Source organism: Lactuca serriola, chromosome 8, assembly GCF_051521515.1.
Source record: "Lactuca serriola cultivar US96UC23 chromosome 8, Lser_US96UC23_V15, whole genome shotgun sequence".
Taxonomy (NCBI): domain Eukaryota; kingdom Viridiplantae; phylum Streptophyta; class Magnoliopsida; order Asterales; family Asteraceae; genus Lactuca; species Lactuca serriola.
Window position 1 is genome coordinate 280,463,557 of NC_136415.1, and position 26,960 is coordinate 280,490,516.

A 26,960-nucleotide genomic window follows, 5' to 3' on the forward strand; every position below is an offset into this window, starting at 1 on the left:
GATTATATAACAAAATTGGGTCTGGAATGGATCATGAACATTAACAGATTCGTGATTTGGGCTCAAACATTTGAAAAATAATAGTGATCGGATCAAAACTTTGGGCTAAATCAAAAGTAATTGAATCACAATGAATTTGGGCATAAAACTCGATTCAAACGAACAACTGCAGTTTGAGAATGGAATCAAACAAAAGAATAGGATTGGATCGGGCTTGATCAATGAAGAAATTATTGGATCATAACAAATGGGTTTTTCAAAATTTTGTTTTGATCCAGTTAGTCAAAATGATCAAAAAAAATTCAAGAATGCAAGCAAGAATCAAAGAGATTTAGAGAGATCATTAAGAGACTCACCATAAACGTTCCAATTGTGTAGAATGTAGCCAAACCGAGAATTGTTTCTTCAAAAAATCTCTTTGATCTTTGAAAACCCGCTCTGATACCAATTGATGTGAATTATGAGCATTGATTTGGCATGCGGAAGTAAAGAACACAGTGATTTGGGTGTTTAAGAGATGCATTCGATTATGAAAGTTGTTACAAAAGGGATCTAGATCTAAATCTACATAATTGTCACACCCCCAAACCAAGGATGGTGGAATCGTCCGGGGTGGAGGATTTCATGTATAGTATCATAACCACAATTGCAATAGTAATTTAAGCAAACACAACCAACATATATATAATTGAAAGAGTTACATCATTGTATGAATTACATGTTTCCAAATCAATTACAATAAGTTGACAAAACATGAAATGTTGATGCCTTGACGTCCCATCCTTAAAATGCACTTTGATACCTGTTTAGTGATTTCCTGAGAATACAAGTTGTTTGAGAAAGTGTCAACACAAAGGTTGGTGAGTTCATAAGCTTTTGTTTTAAAACTTGATAAAGTCTTTCTCTTGTAAATGTCATGTTTGTTTCAGAAAATCCGATATTTTCCTTAAAATGTGTAATGTAGTCTTATATCCGAGGACCAAAATGTATAAGTAACCTCTCTTACTGATAGAAAATGATATGTGTTTAAATCGACGTAAACGCGTTTGAATTAAATGAAATTCCCGTAAATTCTTATGCTTGTTAATACTTTCTGTGAGTTTATTATAACCATGCTATGACCTAGTTGGCCTCAAACGATGTTCTTCAGGCGTCGGGAATGTTATGACATTTGTCACCTCAGACCTGCCGATCTAACTGTTGCATGAAGTTAAGGTGTGGGTTTGTCAAACCCAATATAGATATATACACAACTATCACGCTCTCCCTCCAGGAGACTCTGGTTACAATACAAGACTTATTGGTAAATGTGAAGCGAATGTCTCATAAAGTCTTTAACAAATTTACGTGTAATGTAATGAAAATCCCTTATTGTATAAATGTACCCTTTTTGTATGAGTGTGTTATGTAATGTATCATAAACTATACCTATTATAGTTTATCAAAACAATGGTAGTAATGGTAATGTATGTAAACTATATTCAACGTAGTTCATTCAATTGTTTGAGTAAAATGGATGTACTTTGATTACAACAATCGTGTTATCCTTTATATTTCATATGTGTGTGTGTGTATATATATATATATATATATATATATATCAAAAGTCCATTTATTAACTGATGCATGTTTATATACCAAGATAAAATTTCATTCATTTGCAATAACATACATTCACATACAGATATACCCCTTGCTCAACATGTTACAAGGTGATAATAAATTGTTAGCATTTTTCTGTTAGTAACATCTTCGATCACTGTTATTAGAAAATTTATAGAAACTTCATAACAGATCCAAATCAGAATCCGTAAACTCTGGGAGTTTGGGAAATGAGTCTAGTTTGTTCATAAATTTTTCCATGATTTTTACTCACTTACAACTTAGGTGAAAACGTCCATAAAGCCAGACTGGTCCGGATTGGCTCTTGAAATGATAGGCAGTTTTGCAAAAATCACCATAAATTGTAGAAAAATCATATGGAGATATGCAAGTAGTCATTTGAAAGGTATAAACCTGAACAATTTGCATCTAATACAGTTTTGAAAAAAAAAATGTTTAAGTCGACCAAAACAGTCCGTGAATGGAGCCCAACTTTTCTGATGAAAGCTGTTAGAAGTATTTAATTAGTTGTGTTCTTAGTGATTTTAACTTGTATTCCCCCTTAAAACTTAAGAAAATACGAAATTGTAGGGGTATGAACTCACCTTGAGTGATTTCAGTAGGTTAATGTTGAAGATGAGAAGTGTTCAACTCAAGAACACTTGAAGGATCACTTGAAGATTCGAAGATCTAACATGAATGTGATGATGTTTGTGTAAGCAATCTATGATTTTGAGTAAGAGGGAATGTAATAACCATAAGGAGAGTGATGAAAATTACCAAAAATGAGAGAAAGTTTGATGATCAGCCCTTAAATCTCGAAATTGGAGTGAGAGGATTTGAGAGAAAAGTGATGTTTGATACTTGGTGGAAATGAGGAAAATGAGTGAAGTGAAGAGTGAAAGAGAGTTTTCCAGCTCATTTGGACATGGGTTTGCTGGGAAATGAGTGGGGTAGTACCATGAGGTGACTAGGAGTGGTGGGGAGTACAATAGCTGGTCAAAGGAATGGGCATGAGGTGGTTGTTTGTGTCAAATATTATGGCAAGATCCACACTCCACCTCGAGATCTCACTTAATAGATTTTATTCTAAAATAAATATTTCCATAAAAATATGTTTAAATTATGAATATTTAGGGTCTTATATGTTAAAATATGATTTTTGGAGAAAATCCAACGTTAAAATAATTAAAAACGGGCTTAAAACGGAGTCGTGGTCGAAAACCGGGTGAAAGAGAGGAATTTCCGGAGTTCTGGGCGAGGTCTCGGCCTCAGCAGCCAAGAACCGGAGTAACTGGTGCAGCTGCGGTCCGAGGGAGAAAGAGGAGCTGCGATTCGAGGAGAAAAAGAGAAGCTACAGCTCGCTGACCGCGGCTCGCTTGCTGCGGTCGGAGCTGCGGCTTGCCTGCTACAGATCGCATGCTGCGGTTCCATCCCAAGAGGTTCTGGCCTCTAAGAGGCTTCGGCCCTAGGGGGAGGTTCTGGATCCTTTGGGGTATTTTACCCGCTCTAACCTCGTTTTAAGCAGTTTTTGACCCGGTTAAGGGTCGGAATGACCCGAATGACTTCAAAAGGTTACAGGAACTTTTGAGAGAGATTTGGGAGAGGTTTCAAATAGAAATAGGTATGGTGAAAACGATTGAGAGAGGTTTCGTTTGTGACCTTTTTGAGTGTCCAACTTTGCAATGCGAGGTCCGTAAACCCCGTTAAGCCATGTTTTAAGGTCCTACACACTCCAGATGAGTGTGCAATAGTGTTTTATCGCTTTGGTTCGATGTTTAGCATTTTCACGGCTATGGAACTTCAAACATACGAATTTTCCAATGATGTTTTCTCATTAAAATAGTGAGTTGTTTAGTAATTACACAATGCAAACCCTAATATACAAGGGCTGATTGAGTCGTCCGGTTTGACTTGTTGACTTTGTTTGACTTTGACTTGACCCAAAATTGACTATTGTCACAATAATTAACACACACTAACACTCTCAATGTTACATCTCTCAAGCACGCCTCTATAAGTGGTATGAACCCACCTTATATAGAGGTGTTTACATTTCTCTCTCTCATGTCAAAAGGCTACTTTACCGCATGCAAGTGGGTCTACAAAAGTCAAACTATTTACAAAGTCATACACAGACAACTTTGTAACCAACATTTGTGGGAAACTTTGTAAAGTACATTCCCCTTTTTGGGCTATTAACTAACATTGACATTTGGGAAGCTTTGTAAACTACATGGTATGATTGTTTAAGTTATCAATATATGTGCCTTGATCATTATAATTATTGTTACCTTCCATGTTTTGGTTAGTTTGTTAAGTAGGTTGCTATTAAATTTTCAAGATTTGGTCATTTTTATACATATTTATGTGTTAAAGGCGTTGCCATTACTAAGACATAATATATTCTTATCATTAAGACATAATACGTTGTTATCATTATCATCTCTTACAACACCAAAATACTACCATACATAACACATGCATCAACTTACTATCTAACTTGACCAAAATACCCTTACACCTAAACGACTACTACAATTCCACCTGAACCTAACTAATACCCACAACTTCATAGTGTTTTAACCACAACATTGTGAACCACCTTCAACAGGTTTAAAATATCCACTTGAACTGCTTTATTGTTCTTGGCCTCCTCCGAAAGCTTCAAAATCTCCATTACAAATGCTTTTTTGTTCTTAGCCTCCTCCAAATCCATATGGAACTTCCACATAGTTTCCTTATAGTAAGTGTTTGACAGTGGTTGATCTAACCATAAAAAAATTTGCATTTTTTTGGAGTCATGCACAACAACCACTTCTTCATACTGGTTCAACAAGACCACAAAAAGAAGTAGGAAACTTGATATTACCTGATAGTTTGGATACCCCCTGAATTTCCTCCATGGATATTGACAGTTTTGGAGATCGAGAATGCCACAGGTTCATCACACTCGCATCTCAAATCTTCAGACCAACGATTTCTTAAAACCCATTCTCTTTACCCTTGTATATGCATGTTGGAGGAGCTTACCATCTTGCAGGATTGACGTTTGAGAGAAGAATGAAACAAAACCTTGTTAACAACTGACCTCCAACGTTCGTCTTTGCTTTGTAACCTGCTGAAACCGACACTTTGCCCTTTTGCCATAATTCTATGAAAATATTGTGTCCACAATCAACGAAAAATAAAATTCAAGCATTTTTTCAATTTAATGCCAAAAACGTAGGACTTTAATGATGTTACTTCTTTATTTATTGAGTTTTGTCCAATATACTGTTTGCTACCTTTAAAAAAATAATAATAAAATAACTATTTGAGATGAGGTGTTGATATTTGATAAGTTAATAATTTTTTTTTATAACTTTAAAATACATCTTGAACATATAATTTATTAAAGAAAAAACTTAAGCGATCTAGGTATCAACAAATCAACTTTAGTCGACAAAACTCCATTTCACATATTATTTAAATAGTTTGACAAGAATTTTAATATTGAATAGTTGTGTTATATATTGTTTAATTTTTGGAAAGACCTTATAAAAAATTTATAAGAATGCTATTATGGTTTTTAAAATATTTTAAATAAATATCCAACAAAAAAATTTCACATAACTTTCAGATTAGCTAACGCAAAAATGTCGAATTATAATATAACTAGTAAAAACTCTCCGTGCCATTGGCCAGGGTTTCAAAACTATGAGTTTTAATATGGATTAATTTCTTATTTTATATTAGATCGGCATATTTAGACATTTTTAGTTGGGATAATGACTTGATAGGGTAAGATATTTTTTGAAATGTACACATTTAGTCCTTATTCTTTTTTTTCTTGTAAAATAAACCCTTATACTTTATTAATATGTACACATTAGGTCATTTTCACCGGATTCTACAGGTTTTGCTGACGTGGAAGAGTTTATTTTACAAAAAAAAAAAGAATAAGGACTAAATGTGTACATTTCAAAAAGTATCTTACCCTATCAAGTCATTTTCCCTTTCTTTTATTTTGTTGAAATGAAATACCCAGGTGGCATCCACATATCCACAACGAGATTTTTCCAACTTTTATTCATCATGAAAAAGAGAGAGAACCCCGATCTCCGGCGACTCCTTTGTGTGTTCCTACACATCACTGCTAGTAAGGAGGAATGATGGCAAAAACAACAAGGTCGAAGGGGGAGGCAGGAGGAAGTAGAGACGGTAGTTGGTTGCGAGGAGCTGCTCTGGTAGCCCCTTCGTCGATTCTTTCTTGTTTTCTAGTAACATATCTCAAAGATGGAGGTAAAGAGAGACAGACCGGAGAAACACAACAGGTAAAGGGTGTTTGGCTGTTGTTGTTCGACCAGAAGGAAGAGAGATGAGAAAGAGAAGGGCCGCCGCCCTTTTCTTGTTGCTGGAGGATCACCCACCTCCGGTGACTAAGCTAATTAATTGCTATTTAGTGCCACTTGTGCTTCCACATCAGCAAAACCTGTAGAATCCGGTGAAAATGACCTAATGTGTACATATTAATAAAATATAAGTGTTTATTTTACAAAAAAAGAATAAGGACTAAATATGTACATTTCAAAAAGTATCTTACCATATCAAGTCATTTTCCCTAAAAGAAAATTCGTATATGACCGGTATACCGGGTATAGCCGGTCACAAGGACTGCATTGTTACAAAAAATAAAGTATAAGGGTTTATTTTATAAGAAAAAAAAAATAAGGACTAAATGTGTATATTTCAAAAAGTATCTTACCTTATCAAGTCATTAGCCCATTTTAGTTACAACACACTTTCTTCCTCTACTTTTTCTTCATCTCAACGAGGTTTTTATGAAGGAACACCATCCTTATTTCTTTACAAAACTATTTTTTTCTTTCTTGCTTTTGATATGGCATAACAAAGGTGCCCTACCTTACAACCTTAGAAGTAGCCTTATTTATTTATTTATTTAATTGTTTATTATTATTCTTATTATATTACTTATACAAAAATTATTACTATTAATATATATATATATATATATATATATATATATATATTAAAGAAATGAATGTTAGGAATTGTAAAGTTGTTATTTTTTTGGCAGAATTGGTCCCCATATTATTGTTGGGTTTTAAAGTTAGGAATAGTAAATTTGGATATTTTTTGGCAACTTTACTCTTCATTCTTTAACCATTTTAACACTTTTGGTCATTGCACTCAATATTTTTACACTTTTTAGGAACCTTTTAATATTTAAAGTTTGGCCACAAAACTTTAACGATTTGACACTTTTGGTCCTTGCACTCAATATTTTTACACTTTTTAAGAACCTTTTAATATTTAAAGTTTGGCTACAAAATTTTAACGGTTTGACAATTTTGATCCCTTTTCTAGAAAGTTTCTAAATCATACCCCTTTACCTTTTAGCCATTTTGACACTTCTGGTCCTTGCAATCAAAACTTTTATATTTTTTCATAAAAACATGAAAAAAGCTCGGGCTTTTCATTCTTGCACTATCTACGACTGTCATATTTATCGATTCGGAAACAACATTGAAAACTTCTGACCCTCGCGTAGCTGGGGTAACATTTCTAGTTGAGTTGAACTTTATCAAGTTTAAGTTAAATTCACGTTCAGATATAAAACTCAAAAAGCATAAAGGAGAGAGTTTGAATTTATAAGAAATCTGATAAGGTTTTTATTTTTTATAGTCTTAGGTTTTTATAATTTCTCTAGTTATTTATAGATATACCCATTTTTGGTTTTCGAAAATACCCATAGCCAGATATATTCTCCGGACAGGCTCTTCTTAACATAGGGCCTGTTTGTTTACATCTTAATTGGAAAATTAAGAGGCAGTCTCTTAAAAATTTAGATTCAGCTTGTTTGTTAGGATCTTATTTTTTACATCTTAATTTTCTAATTTCCTCTTAAATTTTCAGATGTGAAACCAAGTCTGAACTTAAAAAATAATGTGTCTTTCCTTTTGTGCCATGTGAACACTCGTTATTATTAAATTTGTCTTTTGTTGTTTAATGTTAATAATAATAATAATATGCATTTATTAAAAATATTAAAAAACAATAAATAACAAAAATAAATAAATAAATAAATAAAACAAATGGAAAAAAGATCATGTCGGAGATAAACAAAACAATTTGGGGGTATGAGAAGAATTATCCTATAATTAAGGCAACAACATGGACAATTAAGAATGTTGCCTTCTATATCCTTTTGATTTGACTTAAATACAGGTCCTTACCAATTTGATTTATTTTGATTTTTTTTTTTGTGTTTTGTTTTATTATTATTATTATTATTATTATTATTATTATTATTTGGTTAACTATGTCATTTTTTTAATTATTTGTGTTTTAGAAAAACATTATTTTTATATATAGTTGTATTTTTATTTTTCATCCGAACTATCTATATATGTTATTTTTTCATTCCGAGATTTTTTTGTACGGATTATCCTATGTGTTATTTTTTCCATTCGTACTATATTGGGTTATTTTTTCGTTTAGACTATCTTTGAATTGTTTTTTTTGTTGGATTATCTCTATGTTATTTTTTTGTTCGGACTATCTCTGTGTTATTTTCTCATCGTCTATCCCTATATTTTCATTCCGAATATCCCTATGTTATTTTTTTTTTCGATCGAAAAAATAACACAATAATAGTCAGAACTAAAAAATAACACAAATATAGTTTGATTGAAAAAAAACATATGAATAGTTGAAAATTAAAATGAAAAAATAACACATGGATAATCGAAACGAAAAAATAACACATAGATAGTCCAAATGAAATAAACAACATGAAGATAATCTGACCGAAAAAACAACGCAATGATAGTTGGAACAAAAATTAACACAATGATAGTCGGAACGAAAAAAATAACATGATGATAGTCTGAATGAAAAACGTAAAATGCGAATAATCCATACGGATAAATAACATACAGATAGTTGGAACAAAAAAATAACATAAAAGTAGTCCATACGAAAAAAGTAACAAACAGATAGTCCGAATGAGAAAAATAACATGAGATAATCCTGTCGAAAAAAACAACACAAAGATAGGCGGAACAAAAACAATAACATGTGGATAATCTGAACAGTTAATAATAATAATAATAATAATAATAATAATAATAATAATAATAAAAATAATAATAATAATAATAATCTTTTAAAAATAACAAATAATAAAAAAAGAGAAAAGACAACAAAAAAAATAAAATATCATTTAGGGGATAAAGAAATAATAAAAAAAGAGAAAAGACAACAAAAAAAATAAAATATCATTTAGGGGATAAAGAAGTAGTTAGGAGTATGAAAAGTAATCGCAATCGAAGGGTTGTGCTATAAGTACCCTCTTAACTATATTTAACCCTAAAGTCAATCAAATCAAAATTTTGATATTTGATTTGACATCATCTTTTTGTCTTTTTTTTCTCCTATTTTGTTTTTTTATTGTTATTTTTAATTATTATTATTATTAGTATTATTATTATTATTGTTATAAATTTCGCACAAAATTTTAACATTCGGACGGCATTATAAATTAAACGGTTTAATTAAATCGATTTTTAAATATTTTTTTACATTTTACTATTAATATTATTATTGTTATTATTATTATTATAAATTTCGAACAACATTTTATAAATCGGACATTATAAATTCGAACGGCTATATAAATGAAAACATTGTATAGTGCTTGACTAAATATTTTCAATCCGCATGTTAAAATTTTGTAATGCCGTCCGAATGTTAAAATTTATAATGTCGTCCGAATGTTAAAATTTATAATAATAATAATAATAATAATAATAATAATAATAATAATAATAATAATAATGTTAAAATTTTGTAATGTCGTCCGAATTTATAATGTCGTCAAAATGTTAAAATTTTGAGCAAAGTTTATAATAATAATAATAATAATAATAAATTAAAAAAGAATTAAAATAAAAAATAAAACAAAATAGAAAAAAAAAACAAATTTTTTTGGATGGGCGGTATATATGTCCACATGAGGTGGCATGGCGGATTTGGGAATTCCACATACATCATCGACATCCACCTGTTCAGATTCTAACCGTTCATGAGGAAAATATGCAACAATTGGTGTTCCATGGGGACAGCTCGATACTCGAAGTATTATCTAATCCATATGCCATCATTACTACCCTGCTTGGGTGGTTTGAAAGCAATTCAAGGGACCCTCAAGGGCACGATTTGACATATCTGGATTATCCAAAAAATTACAAATGGGATAAGTCAAGTAAGTCTTGGGGTCGGAGGGTTTACGAATCATCAAAAATGGTAGGCCGCCTTGTATTCGTACATCCGACGTCTGGTGAGTTATTCTACTTACGGATGCTACTATGTCACCAAAAAGGATGTACATCATTTGAGGATTTACGTACTGTTGCTGGTACTGTCTATAAAACTTTCAGGGCGGCCTGTAATGCACTTAGATTGATAGGTGATGATATCGAGTGGTTGACATGTTTCACAGAAGCTTCAACATGGGCAAATGCATCACAACTACGGTCACTTTTCTATCATCTACTGCTTTTTTGTGAGGTTAGCAATCCACTTTTGTTGTGGAACACTGCGTGCGATAGGATGAAAGATGACTACTTACATACCCTGAGAGCCGAAGTACCAGATAAGACAATTACCTCTGCTGCTGGGATTGTTGAACAACAACTCCTTCATGATTTAGATGACACGCTCCGTTCTGCCGTCCCATCTAAATCAATGGCAGACTTTGGTCTTCCAGTTCCGTCAGCCAATGTGATTGGTGTTTTACGAAATCGACTGCTATTGGAAGAAATGAGTTATGATAGGGAAGGACTACTGAAACAACACAATGATCTATTACCAAAGCTGAACAATGACCAACGACCAGTTTACAAAAAAGTTGTTACTTCCATCGAGAACGAAAAACAAATACTAATATTTGTTTATGGACACGGTGGTACTGGTAAAACATTCTTATGGACGACTATTCTTTCCTATCTGAGATCGATAGGGAAAATCGTTTTGGCTGTTGCTGCATCTGGAATCACATCGCTTTTGCTACCCTCTGGGACAACCGCACACTCAAGGTTCAAAATACCTATTGATTTAAACAACAAAAAATCATGCAATATAAAAAAGCGCACCTTCCTTGGAGATCTTATGCAGCGTACAACACTGATCATCTGGGATGATGCGCCAATGAGTGACAGAAGGTGCTTTGAATTTTTGGACCGTTCACTTAGAGATGTGCTAGACTACGATGAAAAACCATTTGGGGGCATATCAGTGCTTCTTGGTGGTGATTTCCGCCAAACTCTTCATGTTCTACCAAAAAGCACACGTTCTAAAATTATAGCACTAACTCTACCAAGTTCGTATTTATGGACATATTTAATAATTCAATTTTTACATACGAACATGAGACTAGAATCCTCTAACACAATACCCCACAGATCAATGACTTTATCAGAATTTGCCACATGGCTGCTAGCTATTAGTAATGGACATATAGGTGTAGCTGACAAAGACGACCCACGAGACTCAAATTGGATACAAATTCCATCTTCACTCCTAATATCACCTTCCCTTGATTCCCTACAGACGTTAATAGATTTTGTGTATGGGGATGGTACACTTAATGAACCGACTGCCACACTGCTTTCAGCAAGAGCAATAGTTTGTCCCACAAATGATTCAACTGATGAGATAAACGCTTACGTTTTGAAAATGGTGACAACAGGTGCCAGGGTATACAATAGCACATACACTATGCATCCGAATGGAAAACACACATCTCATTTGGAGGGCCTCTATCCAATAGAATACCTAAACCAACTAAGCTTTCCAAGAATACCACCACACGATCTTCTACTTAAGGTAGACTGTCCGATAATGCTGTTAAGAAACATAAATCAGAGGGAAGGCTTATGCAACGGTACCCGCATGATTGTTTCACAATTGTTACCAAGTGTTATTAAAGCGACAATCATAACTGGCACTTCCATCAGAAAACGTGTATACATACCACGCATAAAGTTCATACATAAGTCATCGGATCTGCCATTCATCTTCTCACGAAAACAGTTTCCAGTGAAAGTTTGTTACGCAATGACTATCAACAAGAGTCAAGGACAATCACTACGTATGATTGGAATCTATTTGTCACAGCCCGTCTTTGCACACAGACAACTTTATGTTGCCCTCTCCCGAGCAACATCACCAGATTCCATAAAGATACTAATAAACAACAGTGACACAACTAAAAACAACAAAACAAAAAATGTTGTCTTCAAAGATTTACTGCACAAAGTCACTTCAACCGAGGTCTACAGTATCACTGCCTGTTATACCTTTCATCAGCATTACTACTTTTCATTTTATTCATATGCTCTTCACTATTTCAACACTTTTTACATGTTTATAAAGTTTTGTATTTTCATCCAAATATCTTGCTTACCTCCACACATTTCTTTATAATAGAGAACACAAACAACTAATGACGAGTATCTCAGAACTGAAAGCTGAGGGTATCGGAGGCCCCTTACAGGTTAGAATACTACGCAAATGGAAACACGATGTCCGACAATATGAGACCTGGTACCTGGCTGTTGACAGATTTGTAAGTTCCCACCAAAATATATAACAATAAAAACAGGTTTCAAATTCCAATTTTTCAGCAAATGAAAGCTGTACCAAGGAAATTATTAATTATTAGTCTATTATATCCACAAAACAATGGATAACCCCTTTAAAAAACAGAAATGATTACGAAATGATACGATTGTATAGGAATAAAAACACGTACAATACCAGTCTATAAAAATACAAGAAAAACAGGTTTTGAATTTCAAATTTTCAACAAATTTGAAATTTATAGAAAGGAAATTCTTAATTATCACTCTTTAATATTCACAAAAGCAACCGCTTTCTTGCTTAAAAAAACACATATGATTACCAGACGATACAATTGTATAACAATAAAAGCACATGTAATACCATTCAATCTAATGTTATAATAATCTGTTTCTACAGGCAGATGCAATTTAAATTCTTGGACAACGAACAAATTAGAGCTACATTGAATCTGTTTTCAGTGTTTCAGAATGTTACATCATGTCAGGTTATAGCTGTCCTCAGTTAGACAAGTATCAAAAAGTTCTTGAAAATGAGTTCTATATTGATGTTGGCCTCAAGTCTATCATACAACCAATTCCAGGCACAACAACAGTTCCAAAAAGTTGGTTTCGCTTCGTATCAAAGTCATATTTGATAGAACTCGGAGAAACGCCACCATACAACCCAAGTATTCATTAAAAACTTCCATACAATCGAAATGCAAATTTATATTACTTATAATTTCTACAAAATACCATGGGAATCACATTTGTACATGCCCTGTATTATATGAAAATAACTGTGATAGAAAAAAATTATTCATTTCCTCCTAAAAGTTAAAGCCAATAATCCAAATCCATTATCCAAATACAAAATTGTAACTTTTCTAAAGGAAAACAATATTTTCCACAATCACTTTGGATGATATAAAGAATTTAGCTTGAAATTGTTCTTATTGGTCAATTCGCAGTTTCTGTCCTTTTTGTTATTTGCCTCAAAACATCAGCAGGGGTATATTTGTCAACTTCCAAATTCAACAAAAAAAAAACAAATATGAACAATCACTTTACCTTGAAATTGTTCTTATTGATCAATTCGCAGTTTCTGCCCTTTTTGTTATTTGCCTCAAAACATCAGCAGGGGTATATTTGTCAACTTCCAAATTCAACAAAAAAAAACAAATATAAACAATCACTTTCAATAATATAAAAAATTTATCTCCAAATTGTTCTTATTGGTTATTTCCCACCTTCTATTTTTATTTTGTTCTTTGGCTGAAAACATCAGCAAGGGTATATTTGTCAACTTCGCAATTAAACAAAAAAAGGACAAAACTAAACCCATAATTTTTTTTTTTTATAGATTTATAAAAAATACTTACTAGCCTTTCTTTTTCTCATTTTTGGACTCTGGTAGTTGTAAATGACATCAACATTTGTTACATACTTGCATTTACTTCTAAACAGACTTCATTGGCGTTCTATCAAAGATAAGAGATTGCACGAAAGCAAATGGAGAACCATTTGTCTTGCTTATACTAAATGACGAAAGGTATACATACTAATTACCAAAGTATACACATAAATTCCATCATCACCATCTAACACCAAAAACTATTCAAATTTCATTAGTGGGAGTGAACTTGCAATCAATCTATGGAAATAATGCATAACCAATCCACAGAAATTCAACCGTGTCTCCCTAGATCGCCCATGTACGACAACAATTATTGCAGTAACAAACCTAAAACCATCAAAATACAATGGTACGCTCTTCTACATACCTCCACACACACACACACACACACATATATATATATATATATATATATATATATACATACATACATCATATCTTCTAATGTTTTTAATCACCAAATACCTTCTATGTAGGAGCATTACGGCACGGGTCATCATATGCTACACATATCTATGTCAATCCAGATATACCGAAGACAACATCACTCATAAACTTGTAAGTCACATAAATTACAGAAATATCCTACAATCCATATTATTCGAATACTATACCAACAACAACATGGTTTCAGATTCACAGGACCCTCAAGGCCGATACTAGCACTATCAGGAAGTCCCTCAACCCTATACAACATGAAACTGAAAAACAGATCTGATCTACTGGTAACGTGATATCCCTATTCTAATAAAAGAATAGTTTTGTTTTCCTTTTGACATGTGTCATCCTATTAGGCTTCCTAATTAATGTATATTTTATTCCCCTTTTGCCATGTGTCATCCTATTATGTCTCCTAATTAATGCATGCCACTTGTCAACCTATTGATTCTTCATTTCAAATTTTAAATTTCCCACTTTAATTAAATTAAATTTTTAACATTAAAAAAAATAAAATAAAATTAATACAAATTATAAATTGATATAATTTCATATATTTATTTAAATCAATGATTATAATTTTGTATTACTAAAAAATCTCTTAATTAATAATTTATTTAAAATAATTGATTAATAATTTTGAGTTTTTACTATAAAAATTCAATTAATTTTGTCACCGTGGTTCCCATGGGTTATAAACTAGTGAATAATATCATTATTTAGAAATACAATCTCTTTCCCACTCTTACAACCAATTGCTTTTTATCTATAAGATAAAACATTCATAGTAGAAGCTTCAATTAAGGAATTTCACTTCCAAAACACCTGGTACCAAACAACGTGTCCAATCTGTAAAGATCCGATTTTCAGAAGAGGCGAACAGTGGTATTGCAGTGCACATGGACTCATTGAAAAGCCAACCTACACGTAAGCATCTTCTGAAGCATACAGAAAACCATTATTCACTAACTATACTACTTACAAGTTCTTTATATCAATAGATACAAATTCACAATCACCATTACCGACACTACGAACACCATACCTGCGGTTGTATCCGAAACAACGTGTCGGAAGCTGTTAAAACCATCACTTGAAAAGTTTATATCCGCCAACCCGCTCCCAAACAGAAACACCCTCCCTTTGATCATCACTGATCAAAAAGAACAAATAAAAACAATGTCTATCTAAATGCTCAGGGCATCAACAACCGACAACATCCATTTCATAATAATTGACATCCAAGAATCAACAACACTAGCCCTAGCACGGATGACAAGAATGCGACCAGATGGCGGAACACCAGAGCCAACCAGACCTCCTCGCCCTGTCGCACACACTCTCACCTTCACTCCACCAGGTAAAAGACGATGTAATGAAATCAAAAATAAACAAAAAAATACCAAAACCAATACTAACACCTTTCCATTTCTCTTATCACATGGCCACCAGCACCAAAAATTCAAAAACGGACCACAAAATAGCAAATATCATGAAACAGCACTATCAAATCCAACTTTTGTTTCGGACAATATGTTTATCTTTTGTAGCAAACATGATAAACAACTATCCTATGTAATATACACAATAATAAACGAACACCGTTTGCATGCTTCCAGTTTTCCAAAATTTCACAAAAAAACCCATACAAATGATAGTTACATAACAAAGTCATAAATACTTATCCCACTCTATATTAATATGAATCAACACATATAGAATTAAATAAATTTATATACAACAACAATTAACAATTTAGAAACTACATCAATGAAAACAGGTACCATAAGGTTAGCAGTAGTGTATTCAAATAGATATAGATGCTACAAAACCTATTGAAGACAACCCATATATTAATTTCGATTCTTATATTATCCCATTTTCCAAAACAAATATACCCCATGCAGTTAAAGACTTACCCATATATTACCAATTTAATACTACATCGGAATCCAACAATCACATCTATCAAATAAAGGAAATAAAGGTCACAGCCACCCTACATCTTAACTGCCTCTAATAAATACAATCCAACAACCACAATAATCCCCTATAAAATCATATGCCAAAGATATCACCTTCTCCATCAAACAAGAAACATACAACATGGAGGCGATCATGCAGAAACTCCAAAACCAGCTCGAGACAATGAAGGAATCATTAGCAATGGTCCAAAACACATACATCATCATCAATGACTCAAGGCAGAATATGATAAAAGAAGCATCAGTGAAAATGTCATACAGGCATGTTGTCATCACCAAATCCTTCATCAAAGACCTCGACCAAGACACTGTCATTATGCTCGACATGTTCCAAGCGATGCAGGAGAACATGAGTGCAACAACAGACATCTATAGGAAGATCATTCAAGACCACGAAGCACCATGACGAGGCATACCACTCCAACACTTTTGTAATCAAATGTCCTGTAGTCATCCTCTAATGAATGGGCACTTTTGTAATCGAATATCCTATAAGGATCCACTAATGAATGATAACTTTTGATCCTTATCCTCTAATATATTTATGTACTCTATAAATAGATTTTTTATATGTTAAAATAGATACGAAATATTTTCGCCAAAACTTCCAACCGATATCATATGAGCACATCAGGTTTCTCTGCCCCCCGCGAAGCAGGGGTTACCAATCTAGTTATTATTATTATTATTATTATTATTATTATGTATCTATTAAAAATAACAAAAAAAATATAACAAACAATAAAAAAAGAGAAAAGATAAAAATAAAATAAAATATCATTTAGGGGATAAAGAAGTAGTTTGAAGTATGAAAAGTAATAGCTTATGAAAATCAAACTAAAATAATTTTTTTAAATTAATTATTATCCTATAATATTTGACAATTTAAGGTTATGTAGACGGTCATATCATATTATAGTAATTTTTTTTTTGAAAATAAATTAGTTACATTTTTAGTCTTTTTTATTTTTTTTAGTTAGACAAAATAGTCCTTAAACAAATTACCTTTTTCTAAATGGCCCCTAAATTAAATTATTTTCCTTTGGATTATATTAGTTATATTTTTGGTCCTTTTAATTTTATGTAAGAGATAATGCTCCCTAAATTAATTAATTATTATAAAACATATCTCTATTTAGAACAAAAAATAACAAAAAAAAAAAAGAACAACCAAAAGACAAAACAGTATGTCCGAGATAAACCAAACAATTTGGGGGTATTCTATAACTAATGCAAGGACATGGACCATTATGAAAATCAAACTAAAAGAACTACTTTTAAATTTATTTTGATTATCCTATAATATTTGACAATTTAAAGTTATGTGAAGTGTGTTGCTATATAAAAAAAATTAGAAGGTCATATCAGTAATTTTTTTGAAAATAAATTAGTTACATTTTTAGTGCTTTTAATTTTTCTAGTTAGACAAAATAGTCCTTAAACTATTTACCTTTTTTTAAATGGTCCCTATATTAAATTCTTTTCTCTTGGATTAGATTGATTATATTTTTGGTCCTTTTAATTTTATGTAAGACATAATGCTTCCTAAGTTAATTAATTATTATAAAACTTATCTTTGTTTGACATAAATGTACATAAATGATCCACATGTTTTACGAAAATCGTCTTTATATATATGACAAAATCACAATAATAATATCTATATATAAGAAATTTAAAAAAAAGTCTTATATAGTAATAAAAATTTTCTTTTTTTATTATTTTGATTTATACCAACTTTTTATATCAATCTATTTATTAAATGATACCTGATTAATACCTGCATCATATTGAAATCCCCACTAGTTATATTAGAAAAGGTAAAATAGGAGTCAAGAAACAACAAAGCAAAAATGAGATGGTGATGTGAAGAAAGAAAAAGAAGAAACAAAGCAAAGAATCGTTCGAAGGGCGGCTTGGTCTCTCCTGTTAGGTGGGTTTTCAAGTTCCTTCTTCCAAACGCGTCTCTCTCTCTCTCGATCTCTCGATCAAATTCCCTGAATTTTCTTTCAGATTTGTTCTTCATTATCCGATTATCAATCTTTTTTACACTAATTTGATTCCCTTTTTTCTTTTTAGTTATTCCCTTTCAAGGGTTTGTTAAAAGAAAGTGCGAAAAAAAGTAAAGCAGGATTCTTGTGGTGTAGTGAGCTTACTTTTTATCCATCTGTCCAGCTCACAGGAGATAATAAAGCTATTTTTATTCAAAAAGACCAGGTTATTTTGAGAGATTTTTGCGTTATCTTTACTTTCAAGTCCCAAGATCGTTAAACTCCAAGTGGGGTTTCTTTTTTTATCTTTTCCTAAATCAAAAGTCAGAATCTTTCCCTCTTCGAGGGGTTTGATCCATACAGAAAAAGGGGAAAACCGATGTGGGGAATTTTGAAGAAAGGGGCATTGATGGTTTTTGGGGGAGTTTGTTTCAGTTTGATTGAAATCAGTGGGTTTCTGATGTATAGTTCAGATATCTTTTTTTGTGTTTTGTGTATTTTATCATAGGGTTTGGAAAGGGGTTTGCTTTAGTTCTGATTCTAGAACAGTTTTTTACGATGGGTTTGTTGTAACCTCCATTTAAAGCCTTCTTCATCACTTCCACTTCGGATGATTTTGATCAGAATTCGAGTTGGGTTTCTAGGGTTTCGATAAATTCTTGTTTCGTTCTTCGCAATCTAAGATATGCTCAAGCAGATTCTCAGTAAAGTTTCCCGGAAACAGTCCAAATCGTCCAAAAATCAAGAATCGTTAAGCAACCTAACCCCAAATTCAACCTCTTCTAGCTCAAAGAGAAGCGATTTAGGAAGCGGGAATTCAAGAAAGCTTGTAAACGCCGATATTTCCTCACCTTTGGATTCCAGATTCATTCCAGGCGAGAAGAATTTCCGCAATGGTAATCCTGTAAGTGTTTCTTACGAAGCTCTACCAAGTTTCAGAGACGTTTCAAGCAATGAAAAACAGAATTTATTCATAAAAAAAGTCGCCATGTGTTCTGTAATCTTTGATTTCACCGACCCCACAAAAAACCTCAAAGAAAAAGAAATCAAAAGACAAACTTTACTAGAATTAGTCGATTTTGTTGCGTCTAGCAACGTTAAATTCACAGAATCAGTCATGCAAGAGTTTGTGAAAATGGTATCTGCAAATTTATTTCGCGAACTCACTCCACAACCCCGTGATTGCAAAATCTTGGAATCATATGATCTTGAAGAAGAAGAACCATGTATGGATCCCTCATGGCCTCATTTACAAATCGTATATGAACTTCTACTAAGATTCATAGCCTCCCCAGAAGCAGATGCCAAAATTGCAAAAAAATACATCGATCATTACTTTGTTCTTAAATTGTTAGACATGTTTGACTCTGAAGATCCAAGAGAACGTGAGTACTTAAAGACAATTCTTCATAGGGTTTATGGTAAATTCATGGTTCATCGTCCTTTTATAAGGAAATCTATCAACAATATCTTTTATAGATTTGTGTTAGAAACCGAAAAGCATAATGGGATTGCAGAACTTTTGGAGATTTTAGGGAGTATTATCAATGGGTTTGCTTTGCCATTGAAGGAAGAACATAAGTTGTTTCTTTCAAGGGCTTTGATTCCATTGCATAAACCGAAATGTTTGGCCATGTATCATCAACAATTATCATATTGTATTACTCAATTTGTTGAGAAAGATTGTAAATTGGCTGATATGGTGATAAGGGGTTTGTTGAAATATTGGCCTGTTACAAATAGTTCAAAGGAGATTATGTTTTTGGGCGAATTGGAAGAGGTTCTTGAAGCTACACAACAACCCGAATTTCATCGGTGTATGGTGCTTTTGTTTAAACAGATTGCTCGTTGCTTGAATAGTTTGCATTTTCAGGTAATTAATTTATCATTCTTTTGATTATTTCTTGTTTTTTTTTTTTTCTTTCAAATGTGTAGTAGTGTATTGGTTTTGTATGACTTAGGTGGTGTTTGTTATAATGAAATCGTGAAAGGAAAGGAATGGAATGGAATGGCTCATTCCATTCCATTTCATGTCAAGTTTTTAACCAAATGCCTAACAGATTATGATTCCTTCATATTCCAATTCCTCTAAATAGATTCCATTCTCTTCAAAACTGTTCCATGAACCAAGTTTTTGGTATAATGAAATCGGGAAAGGAATAACTCATTTCATTCCATCTCATGTCAACCTTTTCAACCAAATGTCTTAACAGATTATGATTCCTTCATATTCTAATTCCTCTAAATAGTTTCCATTCTCTTCAAAAATCATTCCATGAATCAAGTTTTTGGTATAATGAAACCGGGAAAGGAATGGCTCATTCCATTCCATTTCATGTCAACTTTTTCTACCAAATGTCTTAACAGATTATGATTCCTTCATATTCCAATTCCTCTAATAGATTCCATTCCTTTCAAAACCATTCAATGAACTAAGTTTTTGAGAAAAGATCGAAGCTTTTTGATTGATGATATCATGTTGAAGGGTAGATTTGGTATTTCCTTCTTCAAATGCGTGTATCAAGGCTCTTTCAAGATTTTCAACAAATCATTTAATCACCCCAACATTTTCAAATTCAAATCAGGGAGTTTACTTAATTATTATTATTATTATTTTTTCTTTTTTCAGGTGGCAGAAAGAGTTCTATTCTTCTGGAATAATGATCACATTGAGAATCTAATCAGACAAAATCGGAAAGTAATCCTCCCCATAATCTTTCCAGCACTTGAAAGAAATGGGAGATATCATTGGAATCAAGCTGTTCATAGTTTGACTTTAAATGTCAGGAAAATCTTCTTTGACCTTGACCCTGAACTTTTCAACGAGTGTTTGCTCAATTTCCAAGAAGAAGAGGCAAAGGAAGATAAGATGAAATCAAGACGTGAAGCCACGTGGAAACGATTAGAAGAAATTGGTGCAGATAAAGCTTCAAGTAACGAAGCTGTTCTTGTGAATTAGGAGTTGAATTCTAAAGATTCAAGCTTTTGTAATCCTGTTTTGGGAAAAGCTACAAGTTGTTTTGTAAATTTGGGCTGTTGTTTTTTTAATGTTGTAGGAGGATAATGTGGTACATTTAGTTCGATAAACTAGCTAAAAGCAATGCATTTTGAGCGAGTTTCTAGCTCATATATATTTCCATTCGTTTAATTGGAATAAATGATAATATTTGATTGCTTTTAGGGCAAGTTACATAAAACCTATTATATTTTTGTCGATTTTGTGGTTTAACTATTGTAGTTATGTTTCGTCAATTCAAACCATCAAAGTTATTTTTCTATGTTGACCATTTTAACATTCTTTGACCTATTACAAAACTTTTGGTGGTAAAACAAAACAAAAGACGAAAACTCCACTAAAACTATTTGATTTTCTACAAATTCTCTTATGACCATTTTAATTGATATAAAAGGCTAAAATAGCTATAAATGGTAGGTTTTTGACGCGAATGTGGCGGGGGTTTGTTTTCAAGTAATATGAATACAGTGGAATCAGAATTTATTCGACAAGAAAACAACAAAAATGGATAGATTTGATAGATAATTTAGACAAAGGGAAAATGCTATTGTAGCACAAGTAACTTTTTCGTTTGGTTCGATCTGACCAACGTTGTTATTTTTTTGCACAATTGACCATTATTATTTTATTGTAGATGTTAATTACACCATTGTGAGCAATTTTAGAAGGTTTCCCGGTTTCTCATCCACCTGTCATTTATTTTAAATTGAAACTGTTAATGATGTGTATATTTGGTCCACGTTATTTTAATGAAAGATATTAACACAGATCATCACTTAACTTGTCTCCTTCCCCTCGATCTCAATTTACTCTGCAGGAAGTAAATGGCAAGTCAACGGTTAGGGTTTTCACAGTTGCATCTGATCGAGGTATCAATGTTGTCGATCGAGTTCTAAACAAAGCTAGTAGCTTAACTGGCACAACCTGATCCTGATGTTGGATTGTTTGTGATGGTGGAGCTCAATTACCAAGGTGTATTTACTCGTAATCCTTTGTCTTACTTTGGGGGAGTGAAAAGCTCCTTCAATAATGTTGATTTTTCTTCTATGACTTATTTTGAGTGTGTCACTTTTCTGGAACGTTTCATGCATGAGGAGATTAAAAAACTTTACTACTGTGAACCAAAAAAAGCTTTATGTGATGACATTCGACCAATTTTAGATGATGTAGATTATGCTGCTTTTATTTATGATGCATATGGCACAAATGGCATAGTTTCTGTCTATGTTGACCATGATGGTGATGGACTTGGGGTTCGGTTTGATGATGAACAAAATGAAGGTGATGATAACGACTCCTGTGTTGATGGTGTGGAAAATGGAGATAATCTTAGGGATGGGGAGGTTAAAAATGATGAAGATGCTATCCCTATGAATAGACAACCCATGATCCTTTCTTGAGTCAATTATGTGTTGAATGGGGTTTAGATGATGAGGAAAATGACTTTGTAGATGATGATAATGGGATGGAAATGCATGATTCCTTATAGATGCATTCCATTGTCAATGAGAGTTTACACTGGAAAAAACAAAAGCACATACTTGGAATGAAATTTAAGGATCCAAAAAAGTTAAAAAGCATGTTATGCAATTATGGAGTGGATAATGGGTACCAATTATGGTTTGAAAAGAATGACAGACAAAGACTTCTTGTTAGATGTTGTAAAGGTGCATGCATATTTAGACTATGGATATCTTGGACGAGTGATGAAGCTAGTTTCCAGATCAAGTCTTTGAATGACGAGCATAAGTTTGCTAGGAATTTTAAGTTAGGCTCATTGGTTACATATTCATGGATTGGGAGCCACTATACCAGACAAATTCTAGATAGACAAAAAATGACTGTGAGGAAACTTAGACTAGTAGTGATCAAAAAGTTTGGTATGAATGTCAGCATAGGGCAATGAAGAGCAAACAAATATGTAATGGAACTAGTAGAGGGTAATCTCACTACTAGAAAAACAGCCTGTCGTAATGTGAAAACCCGAAACTTATCCCGTTTCTGTTACACGATTTTGTTAATAAAAATTCAAATTTGTTAACTTTTCCGTCAAACTCTTTGGTTTATTAAAATAATCTAGTTATATTTAATTAAATTATTTACGAGTCGGAATCAAAAATCGCGCGGAAACCCGAATATCTCGAAAAATCAACATTTTTGGTCTAAATGGGATTACAACCGTAAACGTGTTTATGGCCGTAAACTCGTTTACGACCGTAAACTAGTTTACGGTCAGTGACGAGTGGACCCCATTCTTACCCCTATAAATACGATGCCTCCAACTTCATTAGGACGTTTCTGGCCACACTCTCTCCTCCTCTCTTTAAGAAGCATAAACCGTAAACACTCAAAAAGCATTCAAACTCCGGAAAACATTGAGAAAACCACGTTTGGAGCCCTTTGGAACTTCTGGAAACACTCAACTCATCGAAATCAGCATCCAAACATCATTCTTCTGAGCTTACGGTCCAACCTTCAAAGACCATAAACTCTGTTCTTGAGTTTACGACCGTAAACTCGACAATCATCAGAAACCGTAAACTTGTCTTCAAAAGCCGTAAACTCGTGTTCAAAGACCGTAAACTAGCCAACCTTCAGAAACCGTAAACACCCCTTTAACACCCCTTTTGGTGGTACTTTTGGCTGAAAACTCATTTCTTCGATTCAAGCAAGTCTCGGTAACATTCCTCAACCGAATTCAAGTGTTCTTATGACACTTTAATTATTCGAAATCGCTAATTTAGATACATATATGTATTTATTTGATAATAGGATTTCGTTAAGTGTCGCGTGCAATAACTCAGGAACCTTCTTTTCAGTCAACAACTCCACGCAACAACTGTGAGTTCATACCCCTACATTTTTCCGTATTTTTAAGGTTTTAAGGGGGGGGGGGGGAATACAAGCTAAACATAAATATTTTTCTTATAAGCTAAACATAATTTTTTTTAGGAATATACATAAAACTTATGCAAATTTCATACTATATTTCCCTTTTGTACTATGTTGAGCTTAAGGGACGTTTTCACTAAAATTGCATAGTTTTTACGGATACGCTATTCACTACGTTATACATGCAAACTATAATCGGTATAGTTTGAGATTTCTCTAAAAACTTATCAAGCATAGGAACTGCTCTACTAAACATATGCACTGGAACAGAAACCGTTTACAGTTTATATCATTGTTTTATCATGATTTTCATAACTGTAACTTATCACTATACGCGGTATACATTCGGATTCTCACTACGGTAGAACGCTACTTCATTACATGTAAACTAGATTGTACGATACTATGAGGCACTACTTCACTACTGTACCCTTAGGTGTACAGGGATAAATCCTACCACTGTATAACCAGAGTCTCCTGGAGGGAGAGCATGAGATTTGTGAATAGATCTATTCAGGATTGCCAATCCCACATCTGGACTGCTAGCTACAGTTAGGCGGACACGCCTGGGATGTACAAATGTCATTTAACATCAACGCCTGAAGAACGTTGGAAAGGTCACTAGTCATATCAAGCATGGTTATACGACTCACATTATGTATAAATCACCGATAGTTTACCAACCTGGTTTTCTTCAGTAGTTCTATTTATATCAAATAGAACTAAACACACTATGCATACTGGCCGAGCCAGGGTTTTCAAAACCGAATCATTTATGCTACGGATTTACATTTAAATAAGTATACTTCATGATTAGCTTTAGCTAGTCACATGAAGTAGTATTTTGCATATCTCTACGATTTTCAGAAACGAATATTCATGGTTGTATACGAAATCGATCACACTACGTTTTTCACTAAAGAAAATATCGGATTTTCTTGAAACTACATAATCATTTTGGCTCGCTCATCAACAAGTTTTCATTACAAATTACTGCTTATGAACTCACCAGCTTTATGCTGATATTTTTCAAACTGCTTGTATTCTCAGGAAATCAGTAGACAGGTACTTGCTGGATTTTCGAGAAATTGAAGCATTAAGAGTTTGTAAGTTTTTTTTTACAATGCAAAACTATTGGATGTAATTCAAAACTAAGTTTTAAAACAGATGTAAACATTTTTACTTAAGTATTCACTGTAATGGTTGTGTTGCTATGACTATTGTTATTTATTGGTTGTGATGCTATACATAACGTCCTCCGCCCCGGAACGTTTCTGCCATCGGTTTCGGGGTGTGACACATAAAACGCTCAGACAACGTACAAATGCGTGTCAAGGAAGACCCGATCATAACGAGAGACCACACGCTTTTGCGTGTCGTCTATTTACGACACACATTTATGACACGCATTACGACCCGCAGTTATGACACGCAATGCGTATCAAGGAAGGCCCTGTCATAAAGGAAAACGACACACATTTGCGTGTCGTAACCTTACGACGCGCGTGTTTACGACACGCAATGCGTATCAAAGAAGCCCCTGTCAAGAAAGGCCATGTCATACATGAAGATGACACACATTTTTGCGTATCGTAATTTTAAATGTTTAAAAAAATATTATTTATAGATTTACTAATTTTCAAATTAAATTTGCATTTAATGTCTCATAATGAAAAATAAAATACCATATAAAAAAATACAATCCATTGCATAAAATTTAATGTCATACAAATAATCGATCAATGGAAAGATAAAACAAATCAATAGAAGTTGTTTTCTCCCTATATATGATTATCACATACTAAATAACAAACTTTATTTCATATTCATACATATGATTACATTATTCATTAAAAACAAATACCTACATCTTCGCCTAAAATGTTATTACATGATGCAAGTTGGCCACTTCATTGGTGGATCACCAAGAGGAAGACCAACAATTGCCCTAAAATGTTCCATGATGTGCCCATACTCATGTCCTGTAACTTTAAACATTTAATAAAGTAAAATACCTCCTAAAAATAAAATTGCACAAGAAACTGTTGGAATAGTGTCTAAGGCTACAACTATATTAGGCAAGTATTTGACCCGGTTGAGCATGGTCCTTTTGGGTTGCCTTCACCATAGCAACTTGACAGGATGATTTATAATGAGAGAAGGAATATTATTAATATATTATAAGAATAATATAATAGAATAATAATATTGTTATTTGATTAATATAAGTCATAAATTAATTAGGAATTAATTTGGTGACTTAAAAAGATTAATTAAATAAAGGGGTATAAACTGTCAATTGTTTGATAGTTGCACTTTGGGCTATATATCCTTTATGGATAAGGGGTGGATGATTTCTAGGGCTAAGGATAGCCATAAAATCATCCAAGGCTTATCATGGAAAGGATTTGGATTGCTTAGGGCTTATGTTATCCAATTAGGGTTTAAGGGTGAAACCCTAGGAGCCTTACAAGTATAAATAGACCCCTAGGGCTAAGGGAATTCGTGACTTATGCTTTGAGTAGAAACCCTGGCCGATTTGATTCCCTCTCCTCTCTCCTAAATCATCTTCTTGCTAGTTGGTGTTTGTAAGCCATTAGAGGAGTGACAATTGTGACTCTAAAGCCTCAAGGACAACAAGATCAAGCAAGTGATTCAAGGTAAACTTCTAATCTCTAATTTCATATTGTTGTTATTGTATATTAGCCATTAGAAGTCTTGGATTCAATGTATGATCAATTAGAGAAACCTAGATCCAAGCATTAGGGTTGCATGTGCACATAGGGATGTTCATATGGCTAAAACCCATCAGTGGTATCAGAAACTAGATTGGTTTCTATTGAATTCATACTTTGATTGCTTGTTTGTTGCTGAAAAAATTGTTTTTTTTGTCCTCTGGCTGATGAAATCGGCGAGTCCCATGGTGGTACTCGGCGAGTAGGCTCAACTCGGCGAGTCCATCTGGGTACTCGGCGAGTTCAAACGTCAGAA

At 33.1% G+C, this 26,960-nt stretch overlaps 2 protein-coding genes across 3 annotated transcripts; both read left to right on the forward strand.

The window, feature by feature from the left end:
- Positions 1-9,909: 9,909 nt before the first annotated feature.
- LOC145068125 (uncharacterized) lies at positions 9,910-12,093 on the forward strand. The gene has a single exon (XM_079015106.1). It carries the CDS (start codon positions 9,910-9,912, stop codon positions 12,091-12,093), a length of 2,184 nt encoding a protein of 727 aa, XP_078871232.1.
- Positions 12,094-17,866: 5,773 nt separating this feature from the next.
- On the forward strand, positions 17,867-21,192 carry LOC145065542 (serine/threonine protein phosphatase 2A 57 kDa regulatory subunit B' theta isoform-like). Of its 2 annotated transcripts, XM_079012559.1 has the most exons (3): positions 17,867-18,003; positions 18,150-19,934; positions 20,691-21,192. In XM_079012559.1, the coding sequence occupies exons 2-3, from the start codon at positions 18,747-18,749 to the stop codon at positions 21,018-21,020; spliced, it is 1,518 nt and encodes a 505-aa protein (XP_078868685.1). In that variant the 5' UTR covers positions 17,867-18,003; positions 18,150-18,746; the 3' UTR covers positions 21,021-21,192. The 2 variants fall into 2 exon arrangements, with proteins under 2 accessions (XP_078868685.1, XP_078868686.1); XM_079012560.1 differs by having other exon boundaries at positions 17,914-19,934.
- Positions 21,193-26,960: the final 5,768 nt, after the last annotated feature.